The sequence below is a fragment of the Maylandia zebra genome, linkage group LG11 (genome assembly GCF_041146795.1).
Source record: "Maylandia zebra isolate NMK-2024a linkage group LG11, Mzebra_GT3a, whole genome shotgun sequence".
NCBI classification, from domain to species: Eukaryota; Metazoa; Chordata; class Actinopteri; order Cichliformes; family Cichlidae; genus Maylandia; species Maylandia zebra.
The window spans coordinates 30900307-30915515 of NC_135177.1; the positions used below are offsets into that span (position 1 = coordinate 30900307).

At 38.9% G+C, this 15209-nt stretch overlaps 1 protein-coding gene across 3 annotated transcripts in view; it reads left to right on the forward strand.

Annotated features, from left to right (window-relative positions):
• Positions 1 to 2185, forward strand: part of atg5 (ATG5 autophagy related 5 homolog (S. cerevisiae)) — a 49555-nt gene extending 47370 nt beyond the window's left edge. For all 3 annotated transcript variants that reach the window (XM_014409482.3, XM_014409481.3, XM_076890187.1), the window contains exon 8: positions 437 to 2185. In XM_014409482.3, coding sequence (XP_014264968.1) covers positions 437 to 573 — 137 coding nt within the window. In that variant the 3' untranslated portion in view covers positions 574 to 2185. The remainder of the gene's footprint in view (positions 1 to 436) is intronic.
• The last annotated feature ends 13024 nt before the right edge of the window (positions 2186 to 15209 follow it).

Below are 15209 nucleotides of genomic sequence, written 5' to 3' on the forward strand. Positions count from 1 at the left end.
TGTGATCTTTCCATATTCTCTGAATCCTTTCATGATAAAAATGTGCAATCCCTTAACCTGCAATGCCACATTGGGGAAAAAGCTATTCTGAACTGTTTTCCTGTATAGTTTTTACAGATTGATGAACTATTTTACTCGCTTGGATGCGCTTTTCAATTTAGACCTACTGGTCCGTTGCCAGTTAACTTAATTAGTTATCACTGTTTTGTGTATTGGGTTTTTTGTTGGGTTTTTTTGGTCAAAGAATCTTTCAATATTTGTGTAATTGTGATTGAAATACTTTGCATTCTTTTGGGAGTGTAATTGTATATTACAGGAACAACGGCAGATTAAACACTGAGTTTGGAAAACCAGCACTGAGAAAAGAACATATTGTAAATTTGTACTTTTAAATAACTGATGGTATTTACTAACTGTCCCCTCTCACTCCATCTAGGTGAGCAGAAACGTTATCAGGTGGTGATCCACGGCATCGAGCCGCTGCTGGAGACGCCTCTGCAGTGGCTCAGCGAACACCTTAGCCATCCTGACAACTTCCTGCACATCTGTGTTGTTCCCACTCCGAGTGATTGAGGCCACTTCTGCTCCTGCAATGTACTGTCACTGTGATAAGACACTGGCCAGCCAGTTGACCAGCGTTTTCTTTTGGTGGAAACCTTAACGTAACAGAACTCTTTAATGAGAAGGAGGATGCAAAGGATGCAAAAGGGGATATTTACTAACCCTTTTCCAGCTTATCTATATATATTTATATCCTCTTAAAATTACTACTGCTCCTCCTCTTTCCCCCTCAAAAACTTGTTTAAAAAAGGAAAGAACTTTCTCCTCTCCTACAAGGAGAAGCAAGAGTTGAATGAGCAAAGGATCTCGTTCTTTTTTTCTTTTCTTTTTTATTCTTTTCCCACGTCTTCTCCTTCCACTCCTCTCTGAACAAGCAAACATCTCAATGGGAGAAGAGGAGGTGAACGAATCCTTTGTTTCACAAATCTGGCACACATCTTCCTCCTTGTCTTGTCGGTAACTTGTCTGTAGACAGGGAAATGGAGTTGTTTCTAGTTTGGGGAGCGGTGTATCAAATCCTGCTGAAGTTGCCTTATTTACTGCACATTATCATCTTTATCCTTATTGTCCTCTCATCAATGTGTGGACGTGTGCACATGAAGTCACTTTAAGCTCACATCACAACCTTTTGTTGGTTAAAAATACGGATTCATTTGACAAAGTGGGCTTGAATAAAAAGAGGATAAACTGATTTGGAGTTTTGGCAGCAGTGACTGACATAATTCACTGATCTCAGCATACCCAGGAGGTGTTTTGGGCTGACTGTTTACCATTGAATTTTGAGTTATTTGCAAAAGCAACTTAGCAATCAGAATGTCCAAAGTGTTTCTGTACTGTTGATGAATTAGCATTAAATTGTAGCTTTGATTTTAAAATTATGAAATTCCTTTTTTTGTTTGTTTGTTTGTTGGCAGAGAAAAAAAACTGCCTTTGCACAACTTAAGGTCTTTAATTTTTTAGATTTGTTGCCCAGTGGATGGTGGGAATCTGCAACGCTCAAAACCAAATGTCCATAAACTAAAAATGACATGGTGGCATGGTAAAAGCCTGTTTTTACTACTAAAAAAACAATGGAGATGTTGAATTTTCACAGAGTTAACATTCAAAAATCACGTAGCTACTAATGAGGCTAAAGCATTTACTGAGAGACTCATGGGGAAAAAAATCCACATGTGTTTTCAATAGCAGGTGTTGATATCTTTCCATCAGTACAACACTCTTTAGCTGTTTTTACTGTCTGTTTTTGTCAGATTTGGCAAGAGCGTCTTTTCTTCACTGCCAAACTTAAATGAGCATCTGGTTTTGTTTCATTTAAAGAACTCAGCTGAGATAATGAGACGGCAGGCGTACTTAGCACTAAGTCTGCAGTCTGTTGGGGGCAGTGGTGGTTTTACATGTTCTACATATGCTTTAAATAATTTTGTTTGTTGACACAAAGAGAATTGGCAATAGTGGGCAGCATTTCTTTTACAGCATAATGGCAGTAGCTGAGGAATGCAATGACTAGATGAGTTTGTAAAATGTTGCCATGTTTCTCTCTCGTATCGGCATCTTGACTTTCTTTTGTTTGTTTTGATTGTGATTTTTACTGTTCACAGTGAAATAAATTGCCATTAAAAATCAATCTGACATTGTTAATCCATACTGATTTAAAATCAAACTGAAATCTTCTATATGTATTTAAAGGCTCTGTATGGAAGTAGGTTTCACGTGATGTCATAGCTAGAGGGACATACCCACTCAGAGTTTCTCCACAGCGAACCTGTAGGAGTGATTTACATGGCATTGCAAAAATACTTGCTCAACCCTCATAAAACAACATTATTTTATAATATGTGATAATTTTCTTGTTCTTCACTTCATACATGTGGCGTTATTTACTCAACCAGATTGAAAATACATGCAGCTCTCCATACTTTGAAAGCTTTCGCTCTGGCAACAGTGTAAGGTGAGCATTCTCTACAAGATTCACATAGATGTTGCTGAACTGGAGCTCTGGGAGAGACGTCACCACTTACAGGAACTTGGATAAACCTGCTGGGGCAGAATTAGTCCCCAACACTTGTAGTTTCTCTTCATATCTTCGTTTTTCCTCCATGGGGAGATGATCCAAGTAGTCTTGGCTTGAGATAGGTGGTAAAAACCCGAACACTTTTTCCTGCAGCACTACTGACTTTCCACTATGGCCCATTATGATAAAGTAATGTTTTGCCTGCCAGCGTGGTGAGACAGTCAAGTGACTGAAAACTATGAATACGAGTAAGGAAGTTAAAATGGCAAAAAAATACGACTTCCTATCAAACTTCTTATGTCTGTTCATGTGAAACAGTTTGAACTCTTTTTTTTTTTTTTTTTTTTGGCAATGAGAGAGTGTAGAGCACAAAACAAGTTCCTCATGTGCAGGATATCTTTCCTTTCTCTGGCTATACTTACCAGATTACCAATCAGGCTAAGCGGTCAAGCAAAGGTTGCTGTTAGCTAAAATCTATCCGTGAGTGCAGCCATGTGAAGGAAGTAGTGTTGGCAAGATAAAGTATGACCAATCAGAAATGGGTCCACTGGCAGCAGAACAACAAAGGGAGATAAAAGTATAATGTTAGAAAAGTATTAAAGGTTAAACACAAAACAAGCTAAAAGTGCACTGTTCGCACACCGTGGTCCAAGAGATCTTCCGAGAAGGGTGACACTATTTTTCGGAGAATTGATTTGTCAGCCAGTGGTGACTTTTTTTCTTTTTCTTTCTTTCTTTCTTTCTTCTTCTTTTTTTTTTAAAATGTTCCTCTCTTATATGGGACATAACCTTCTCCCGATCAGGTCACATCTACAGCATGAGTCACCAGTACTCCAATGAGAAGTGAAACACCTTCGTAACACTGAAAACCCAAGGTTAACCTTGAAGTTACTTCACCAAGGCCATTCTGCTTTGCAATTCAGGTTTCAGCATCCAGTCAGTGGATCAAAAAACCCCAAAGGAAACAAAGAAATCAGAAAAGCAAAGTTCATTTAAGCTAAGAGTTTCTGAAGTTTGTGTATTTGTGCAGATGCAGATGCAATTGAGACATTGAAAAAGTCAGATTGAAAGAGCTTTCCCATAAATTGCTGAATATATTTGCAGAAAGAAAACGCTGACTGTTCTTCATATAGTTGTACATTTTTACATTCATAGTAACAATCCTCCTATTATATAAAGCTCTACATGAACAGGCCTCTGCATATTTATAACAGATCTGGGACCTTAAGTGTCAGTGTCTGACAACTCCCAGGGATGATGGCAGGTAAGAAGTAAAAGAATAAAGGGCAGTCAAAAATCAAAGTAATGAACTGGTATGCATACATAAGTAAACTAAATGTGTGTGCTTACAAGTAGAACAAATGTATCCAAACCAACCAATAAACTTATTAAAACTAAAGTGTGTTATTGTGTTCAAATAAAGAAATGAAAATACACAGGAGTTACCGACCTTTAGAGTGTGGCCATGGGTTTGGCCATCACGTAGACATGAAGGGGCCATTTTTCATTGTAAAAAGATAACTTAATGGTATCAAACTCCATGTCTGGATTATCCAAGGTAATCAACAAAAGGACATTTTTATTTTAAATATACATGATTTTGAAGATAACTTTATTTTTTCCAAAAATACAAATTCAGTTTGTGACTTCTTTGAGACATGGTGAGATCAGACACGTTGAAAGCTGGGTTAATGAAGCCATAATGCTCTGCGCCTTTATAGCACTGGAGCGAAATGCTGCCCAGTGAAAGTGTCTTCTGTGTCTTTTGGGTTTGAAACATCAGACAGGACAGAGTCATCTTTGCTCCCCTCTGGTGTTTCACTGGCTTTTTTACTTTATCCACCTCATAAAGAACATCTCTCTCTTATGTGTTTTACTGCTGACACTCACCCTCCCTCTCGCTCTTCATCTCTTCTGGTTAATTATCTGTTGGCATTCCACCCACTGCTAATGAGACCACTAAACTGTCCAGACAAGCCTTGGGCTGCCCTGTCACTGTGTGTGTGTTTGTGTATATATATGTGTGTGTCTGCTTGTCCTATTTTTTTTCTTCTTCTTTTTCCAAGTAATTGAAATGTACAGTGTGTTTGTGTGTATGTGTGCACATAATTACAGAGATCATTTATAGCCCCCTACAGGTGTGTATGTCTGTGCTCTGAGACATGCATTTGAATTTTTCCCTCTGACACACACACACAAACAGTCTTGTCTTTTGTCACACTGCCAGTGTGCTAATCCAAACTGTGTGTTTTGTGTGAGTGATGTCACACATCATGTCATCACGTCAGGCTTCCTCAGCCGCCAAGTGTGATGGGACGGTGGGTTTATGGTGTTGACTCAAACCCCGGGGCTCGGCGTGGGGTAATGTGTGTGTTACTGCATGTGTTTGTGTTAGTGTGTTTGTATACTGTACACACACTGTGGCCGTAGACGCTGTGATGAGGAGTCTGTCTCACTCTGTCATCTCCCTGACTCAGACGTTTTAATGGGATTTCCCAAGCTGCGATCCAACCCCCATACTCAATACAGTGAGAAGATGGAGCCGTAGGAAATAAAATTCCAGGCAGGGGGAGTGAGATGCTTGGTGAAGTGTATGGATGGAATGAGCTAAATTGTTAGCAGAGATACTGTCTGTGTGGTGTGTGAGATTTTTTTTTTCCTGAATCAGAGTTGGAAAGCTTTGTCTAGAATCACACCGTGTAGCTTTTAGCAAATAAAGAGGCTTTTTATATATGGACACACACAGAAATATATACATAATATATATACATATTTAATTTTATTTGATTATACATATTGAAACAGGTTTTAATCAGGTTGGTACAGCTGTTGTTGGGTTAGTTCTAAAAAGCTCCACTTTAGCTATTAGCAGTGGCTCAAAGTAGGCATTCATTTTAGCTGAATCCTTCCAAATTATGTCACTTCATTTATTTTCTTACTATGTGAATTTCTTCTTCCTCTCTTGCTTCCTCTCCACAGCTGGTGCCAGCAGCACCGACAGCTGACATGTTGTTAATTTGACACATTTTTCTGCACCTTCTCGCCACCTCTTCCATACTAAACTTTTTAAACTTTGCACACAGCAAAGCAGGGGAGGTAGGGGCCTGTCGCTTTAAGAGATTTGATCGGACAATACTATGTTAATAATGAAAATGAGCGAATGGGCTGCTGTCAGTGCTTCAGGCCAGCCGATCGGCCTAAAAGTGCATAGGCCCACTGGGAAAATGCCAGGTATGCCAGATTACCAGTCCAGCCCTGTAGTTAGGTCTGGATCAGGTGACCCTGAATCCTCCCTTAGTTATGCTGCAATAGATCTAGCTGGTGGCTCCATAATGCTCTGAGTGTATTATGTTTCACTCACTATGTGTTTATGCACCACTTTGCATTTAATCAGTACTGATTTCATACCACCTTCTGTGTTTAAACCATCCTAAGCATTAGGTGACCTTCCACCATGCACAGATTCCAAAGCCTGTGCTTTGGTCGAGAACAGTGACAGGAGGAACTACCCTTGACACCAGAAACCCTCAGTGAGGGAACAGTGTTAACTGCTAGGTCAGCATACAGCCGAGTTATATAATAATAATAATAATAATAATAATGGATTGGATTTATATAGCGCTTTTCAAGGCACCCAAAGCGCTTTACAATGCCACTATTCATTCACTCTCACATTCACACACTGGTGGAGGCAGCTACGGTTGTAGCCACAGCTGCCCTGGGGCAGGCTGACAGAAGTGAGGCTGCCATATCGTGCCATCGGCCCCTCTGGCCAACACCAGTATGAATGAATTTCTCCAGACAACCCTTCAAAGCAGCTAAGAGGGAGGTTGTCATGGAAATAATCCAAGCAGCACTCATTTTCTTCTATTGTTATTGTTTCTCTCTGATGTTTTCTGATAGTCTTGCAATTTTTCATTCAACTTACATTTGGCTCAAACTGTAGAGGGTATGTCATTATTATTATGAGAACAAAATTAAGCTACATCTTTATGTTGCTATCCCTCAAAAATGTACAACCTCTCGGTGTTGATGAAGCAATGATGAGGTTCTCTTTTTGTGATGTTTTTGTTTGTGCAAATGTTTTCTGCATGAAATATATGTAAAAGAACTGCAAAAACAGTGAAAACAGCCGAAGGCACACAGAAGAACCGCATTGGACATCTTTCTATTGTGGGTAACACAGTATGTGACAATGCTGCAACAGGCCTTTTTTTATGAATGTGTGTCAGCGGGCTCTGAAAACATTATGATCCCTCTTTTTTCTTAGTTTGCCAAGACTGTTTAAAGATTTCAGTGAGAAGGTAATTAAAAAGTCAAAGTTTTTCTTTGTTTCTTTTGTCAGAATCCAGAATTCAGTTCATTTAATTAATTTAGTTCAATTAAAAAAGAAAAAAGCTAAACCTGTCTCTGTTTTATTTCCTAATATAAATTGCACTATAAGGTTTAAACAACCGAGCGGGCAACTGTTTAGTCATAATCTAATTTGTATCAGGGCGATTTCATCACCAGTTTGTTAATATCTCCATAACAACTGGAAACAATTATTTGTTTGTTCCAAAAATAGGCAAAACTTTACCGGACAGCTGATTTCCACCAGATTCCGTGAAACAACTTTTTGTCATGCTCACACACACTTTTACCATCAACTCAAACCACAAACTATGCCCTCCAGTGCTGCGCGATCCCCTATAGTCTAATTTTGTTTTGGTTTTTTGAGATCACAATCTTTCTTACTCAGAGAGAAACTAAACTCTAAAATTTCAGTAGTTTTTAAGTTGCGTTCCTTAACGTAAGCTAAATGAATGCGCTTAACAGGTTTGAAATGTATGTTGTGAGAGTGCACTCTGACTACAAGCAGCCATCAAAAGCCTACACAGGATCATCCTCCAGAGCCTGTGAAAGAAAGCCTCATGCAGGATAATTAATACCTTAATCTCTTCTTCATCTAACATCTAAATATAACTTTAAACCTAAAACCAAGTCTCAATCCTCAAACAGCTCTTTGAAAGTATTTTTCAACTCAAACTAGTCACAAACATAGACAAGTACACACAGACACACACACATGCGCACACACCCACTCGCCTGTTTTGTAAGTGTCTCAGGGGGCCGCTGTATATCAGACAGCAGAACAGAGATCAAGCAGATCAGCAGATGAGAGTGATTAGTGATGAAGAGGAAGTCACGAGTGTGTTCCTCATCCGAAGCCACACACACAAACATGTAACGCAGCGCAGACTGAGACAGAGAACACATGTGACAAGTGCAAATGACAACAGGCTGTAACAGCACATTCATGCCGAGTTAAACACTTTAAATGTGAGTATGATGGTCGAAAAATGAGACAGAAAAAAGAGAACATAGAAAAGAAGAAGCACCCAGATTAAGAATGTTGGCGATAAGTGTGTGCTCATGTTTACAAACCATGCTTGGCTACATATCTTGTAACAGATAAAACACAAAAAACACTTTAATAAAAATATCCAGACAGTCCTCAAGCCTTTAAGGTATCCTCTCAGAGAGTTTTAAACTATAAGGTTACATTTTATATCTATTAAAGGTTTTTAAAGAAAACCATTTCAATCAAAGCTTTTATTTCCTTCACATTTTTCCTGCTTCGTTGTCCTTATTTGAGCATTAAATGCTTTTAAATTGAATAATGCTAAACTCATTCTCAAAATGTTAACACTGTTGATGTCATTTTTATTTAGTTATCCAGTGTTTTTCTTGAAACCTACAATTTTCTCTCAAATAACTGTTGAAAGTACAATTTAAAAAAACAAAACAGGAAAATGTATTTTTAACATTTTCATTTTCATGTCATTCAGAGTTAAAACTTAAATGTCACCTGTTTTGGTTTATTTCTCAAACAACACCATTGAACACTACTGTTAATAGCAGTCTGTTTTCTGTTTTGCCACTTGGTGTAAAAACCTCTATTCTGTGTTATGTTTAATGGTGTTGGAAAAATTAAATACGAATATAAAATTAACCAGCAGTTATTTTTCTCTTCTTGCTAGCTTCTCTTATCTCGGTACAAAAGTGTTGCATCAGTGTCTGATAGGGAAACGTGCTGTTTTTTTTATTTAGGCTGTGCGTTTACATGTATTTTCCTGTCAGGAAATCAGAACTGAGCCAAGTTTAGTCTGTTTATTAAACAGTAAGAGGACGCTAAATAGATAATTGTATGTCTGCTTGGGCTAAAAAACTTGTTTAGCCATAATTTATTAAAAAGACAGGCACTTAGAGCACACTGAGCAAACAACTCAGTGAACACTGATTCTATAATTTAAAGAAGAACACAAAATTGGCCTTTAATGTAAAAATAGAAAAACACTGTCAGGTTTGCCCTGGTTTGCCCAGTGTGTCAGCATGTAGCATTATTGCAAATTAGATTGTAAACAAAACAGATAAACAGTACATTTTAAGCCAGACTTTGCATTTGTACCCTACATAGATGTCAACAGATTTCATAATCTTACAATGTATATGCGCTTACATTCACAATATCATTTTAAAGCTGAATCAAAAAAAAAAAAAGAATCATATAATAAAATGTTCTTTCACTTTTCCTTTACAGCTACAAGTAAATTTTTTTTTACCTGTTACAAAAAATTGTAATGGAAAATTTTAGATGACATCATAGCGGCTAAGTGATGAGACTCGTATGAGAAAAAAGCATCAGGTTTCCTCACAAAGAACCTGTAAACAACTGAGAACCAGAAGTGTGTACGTGTTTCTTTGACTCCCTATTCCTGGCAGTGTGACACACACACACATACACACCCTTCTCTCTGTGGTTCTCTCTTCTCTTCCACAGGATGGAGGGCTTGATGTCCATTTTTAACGAGAGCGACAGCCTTTGAAGTTGGTAATGATTCAAAGGACACGATTCCGCTCTTTCTCTCTCTCTCCTGCCTCAGCACATGAACAAATATCCACTACTATGTGACGTAGTTTTTCTTCCTCTTTAGGTTTTAATACCCGATTTGTTTTTAATGCTAAAAAGGTGCAGTCACTTCCCCTTCACATTTTCTTATGCAGTCTTCTCAAAAACTTTAACTTCAACTTCCCCTGCTAAAATTCACACAGAAACCTATATATTGTACATATATAAACACCCCCCACACTTCCACTATAAGAACCAAAGTATGCAGACTCTTTAACTTTACACTCGCAGATATCTTATTTCAACACAGTGGATATTTATGTGCTGCTATAACAATCCCTAGGGAGGTCAGTCAAGTTCTTCCAGACTGGTTTAGGGGAAAAAATTAATTTATTGATGGCTTTGTACCCATGGGAAATGTTTTGAAGTCTAGAGCCAAAGAATGCTGAAAAAACACTGTTCTCTGAAGTGTTCCTCTGTGCTGTAGCACTGCCATTTCCCCTCATTTAAACTCTTAAAAGTAAATGAAAAATGAAAAAACAGCCAAAGGGACGTCCATATACTTTTGGTGTCCAAATCTGACATGCAGACTTGCAGACTTGCACATACACGTATGTATGTTCATAGAACCCAGTTGTAAACATACACACACACACACACACACACACACACACACACACACACACACACACACACACACACACACACACACACACACACACACACACACACGGTCTAGTTGGTCTGAGAATGCAACACAAATGCTCTCTGGAGATGCTGTCCGTTTCCAGTCATTCCCTTACAAACACACACGGGGTGCAACCTGTTATTATTAACCTCGCCGCCCTCTAATAGGCAGGTGTTCGGAAGAGACAGGACGGACAGACCCACTGAGAGAAAAAGAGAGAGTATGACGGGAAGATGTGGATGATAGGGGCAAGCGAGCTATTACACTTTGATCTCTGCCTTCATCCCACAGACACTCTTGCACACACACCATTAATAAGCACCGTGTGTCCCTTTCCTCCTCCTGCCTTGGGGTCAGGACATCAAGTTGGGTACCTAAGTGTGTGTGTATTGCTGTGTGGCTCCTGACTGTCTGGTATTGTCACAAACAAGGCTGTGTTCAAAATGACATTACAGTCTGTTTAGTATTTCCTCTGCTGTGTCACAAATGTGTCCTATAACCATAGCAGCCTTTAGGATCTCACTTTTAACTCACTCTGTACCCCTGAGCTGTGTTAAATAGGGCTTTCCAGCTCACGCTCCAATTTCATTGGCAATGTCTTTGGCTTAAAGTCGTCACAGGTCCTCAGCAGTATGTATATTTCAAAAATTCAAACAAACTTGTCATTAATTACATCTCTGTATAACCTGCAAGAAACATGTTAGTATGGCTGATTGCACTGTGCTGTTTGACAGGTGAGACAAGGGGTCAAATGATAAGAAAATACATTGAGAATAATTACTTTTCCCACTACACAAACACATTAGCATTAGCGGGATCCACATTGCAGTGCTCATGGAGACCAATTTCAGATGTTGTTCAGGGCACAGAGACAAGAGAATTAACCTCAAAGTGGGAGGTTTTCCATGCCTTCAAATCCATGGAAAACCACCATGCATTTAGGGGAACTCATTTGCCTTGTTTTTGTACCTCCTGCATTAGCATTAAGGCTACAAAGCTTTAAGGCTGTGAATGGAACGGATATAATCCCCAATTATTGCGTTTTAAAAATGAAGACAACAAATCAGCTGCTAATGCACAGCACAGCAGTAAGAAAATATGCAAACAAAGGAAGATATTCTCGTTTTTCTTATTTATTTTATATGGAAACAACAGGTGGTGCTGCTGTGGCACAGCTATCTTTAGTTTACTGTTCAGAAGAGTTTTTTTCATTACTAGAGGTAGTTAGGAGAGTTTTGTTTTTAAGTACACAGAAGAAAGAAGGTTAGTTAGAAGTACTTACTAAAAAGTAAATTACAAATAACTTTTGATCACTCGTGAAATAACTCCAATGGGAGCACCAAACGGGTGCAAATGAACCAAAACCTGAACTTAACCCCATGCTTGGATGGGTCTTGGTGGATGTGGTCCTCCTCCTGTTTTAGACAGAAATTCCCAGCTGGGGTAAACACAGCTGAGCGACTGGGCAGCGTCAGTGGTTCTGCCTTTTTTAAAGTAGTTTAACATGATTCTGCTTAAGATAGTTAAGGTCTAAAGTGCTTTGTGCAGTACATTAATTTAAACATCTTAAGCTGGCTCCAAATGAAACACGCTGAACAAAAGCCAGATGGAGAGTGGCTGCTGGAATAAATACCATCTGACCAGGTGAGATGAATTTTCCTGATGACTTGACTCCAATACCCAGACACCAGCACAGAAAGCGTGCCCAATTAACAGAAATGCTAATACATAAAAAAGGGATAAAGTAATGCCACTATTAATGTTTTCCCCCCACACAAGAGCCTGGTAACTGCACAAATATGTGCAGTCTTGTGTCTGGACAATGCAGACAGGCATGATGATGCAATACATACTGTAATTTAGCTGATATCAACAAGTTGTCAATAACTAATAAAATTAAACTCGGGTTAGTGATAAACATCCTCAGAGCCATCACACACTCCCCCTGTGTTCCAGTAACCGTATAAAACACTTCCTCAGTGACCACGTCAGACGTTTTGTAGAAAAGTTGTTGATATGTAAAACATGTGAATGATCTGCAGGAGGAAACGTCGTCTGCTGCGGTTTTAAGACGAAGAGAAGAAGAACGTAACTCCCTATGGGTAAAGAATAAGAAGGGGGTGTACGGAGTAATATTACTGCTTTCTGTTGAGTCACCTTGGTCGTCCTCTTCATACACGTGACCATATTCTGATGGGAACATGCAGACATGTTTGTAATCACAGCAAACTGCTGTGATTCTCTAAACTGGTTCTGGATGAAAATAAGAAATAATTAGAACATATTTAACTATTTAAGTTGAAATATCATAATGAGCAGACATGGCACTTACAAAATCCTGGATATTGCAGGATCCTGTAAGACTGGGTTTGTATGACGCACACCCTGAAAAGCCAGTCATCTGCTTTAGAGGAAACCTTGCAAGCCAACTGTGTTGTTGAAAGCTCACAGCTCCAAGTGGCTGGAAGCAGGATGGTGATGGGAATTGAATACAAATAAATAGGTGCAATAGACCAAGTCTAATGGCCTTAATCAGTAGTATATTAAAAAGCAGACAACAAGCAGCACTCAGATTAAATCCAAAATTACAGTTTTCATGAATAAAGCTGGGGTCAAATACCAGTAAGGAGTCTTTAAAAGGCAAGAGGGAGAGTACAAAATTCAAACAATGCAAAAATTGACGGGAAACAGAATCACAGAGAGGAAGGACAGCCGATGACAAAAAAAAACAACAACAAGATGAGTCATTTCACAAAAAAATAGGAAAGCGTCCAGATGGGTCATCAAACAAAGGACAGAGACCATTTTGTTGGCTCTCTGTGACCTAAGTCACAGAAATAATTTATCTTTCTCACCAGAAAATATTATTACCCAGTGATGTCCTCATGCATGAGATCAGCAGACACGTGTACGACTACACGGCCAAGTGCACAAAGCAGCCATCAGTCTCACAGCAGCTTCTGCTGCGGTGAGTGTTAATCACATAGAAAGTAAATTTCTTTGGTTGGGTAACTCGCAAACAGTCAGCTGTGGACACCGAGAGTAAATAATCCAATAATTAAATTCAAAATTTTTTTAGTTGCTTCCAGATGCTCTATATTGTAAGGTAAAGACCCTACACCAATATAGAGAAAACCCCAACAGTCAGCCATTCTCCCATGAGCAAGCACTTGGCGACAGTGGCAAAGAAAAGCTCTTTTTAAAGGCCTCCAGCAGAACCTAGCTCAGGAATGAGCAGCCATCTGGCAGGCAGGTGAGGAGACACTCAATTTGGAGCCTGGCTTACATCCATACTGGTGCACTGTAGCACCAGTGCAGCAGTCTGCACAACAACAAAAAAACATCAGAACAGAGCCTCATAAATTTATGCCACTCTGACCCATGTGACACACCAGTGGATGTAGAAAATCTGACAGTGCAGTGAAGGTCACAACACCAGCGCACATTTCACACATGCTTATTCACTTTAACATGTAATCACAAGTGATCAGGAACACTGGGTGCTTGTTTCCTTCTCATTGTTGTACCGCCAGCTGCTGATTTGAGTGTGGAATTGTTTCTGTTTTCTAATAAGTGTGTGTGTGTGTGTGTGTGTGGGGGGGGCTGTATTCACTGATCATTTCATAACATCCATGAAGTGTGCGTGATAAAAAGACTGAAGGGGTATGTGCGGTTTTTATGAACCACATGAAGTAGTACACTCACTTCCTGTATCATCCGGTAAGATGATGTGTTCTTTTCTTTACATATACATACACTTATACACACACACACACACACACACACACACACACACACACACACACACACACAAATGCATAAAAGTTATGGTTGCATAATTTTGGAAAATCCGTTAAGGTATTTTAGATAACAGATATCTTACCACATCTTTGGCAGTACTTTTGGATATTGTTAATTAACATAATTAATACTAAGTATGAGAGAAGATCTGAGGAACACAGCTGTGTCTAATCAGTAATATTTTATTTCAAAGGAGGAACCAAATATGGAGTGGGGGTGTCTCAATACACACTGAAAACACACCTTACTAGGTAAACGACGTTAATGCTTGCCTGTTCATTAATGTAGTTCAACTGCATTCGTGCCATTTTTTGTGGCGTTAACTAGTAAAACTACAAACAAGAAAACCATACCACTGCTTTTCTGCTGTAATTTAACCCCCTCCAACAAAGCCACTGTTAAGGCATGCCAAGACAATGTGTTCATCGAACAGCCACACCACACACTTGTTCAGAGCATGTGGGAAGCATGTGCGCAAGTCAGTTTGAACATTTACAAAGTAATTTTAACTACATTTTCCAGGAAACTAGGAAACTATAACCAAACCACGTGCCACCCTAATGTAGTTTTCAGGTTGTTTTTCACTTGGAAGCAATTAGTAGTTTGAAAAACTAGTAGTAGTAGTTTTGGAGTCACTGGGGGGAATTTGTCGGGGAAAAATGGATTTCAAAACTTAATGGCGGCCCTAAAGGAAAAGTCATGTGTTGAGATTTTTTTTTCATGAATGTGTACTAACTAACAGACTGATATATCAATTCAGTGGGGGATCACACCAACATGGTTAAAAATACAACATATGGCATTAGTCTTTATTGATAAAAAGTTGCTTGTGAAGAAAAGATGGAATTAAATCTTGTCCAACATCTTTATTCTTTTGATTAAAGACAAAGAGGAAACCATTAGCCGAGGAAGGAAAGCTCTTATTGGTAACAGGCAGCAACAGGATTTATGGGAAATGTGATCTTAATTTGGAGAAATATTTGGCTCCCAATAGTCTTGTTTATTTAGAGTGTGTTTTGATGATGTAGTGGAGTCAGTTTGATAGTGACACACTGATGTTTAAAAGAACTTCCTCCTCTTTAAACTTTGACACAAGACGTTGTTTATTAGTTGGCTGGATATCATCTGTCAGCAAGACAGAAAAAAAAAAAGCTTCCCGTTTCAAATTTTTGGGAAATAAAAGTGGATTTATTGGAAATCAGGTCTAGGAAAAGGGTGGGGGCCATTAATCTGAGTCAACTGGCTGGACAAGTGAC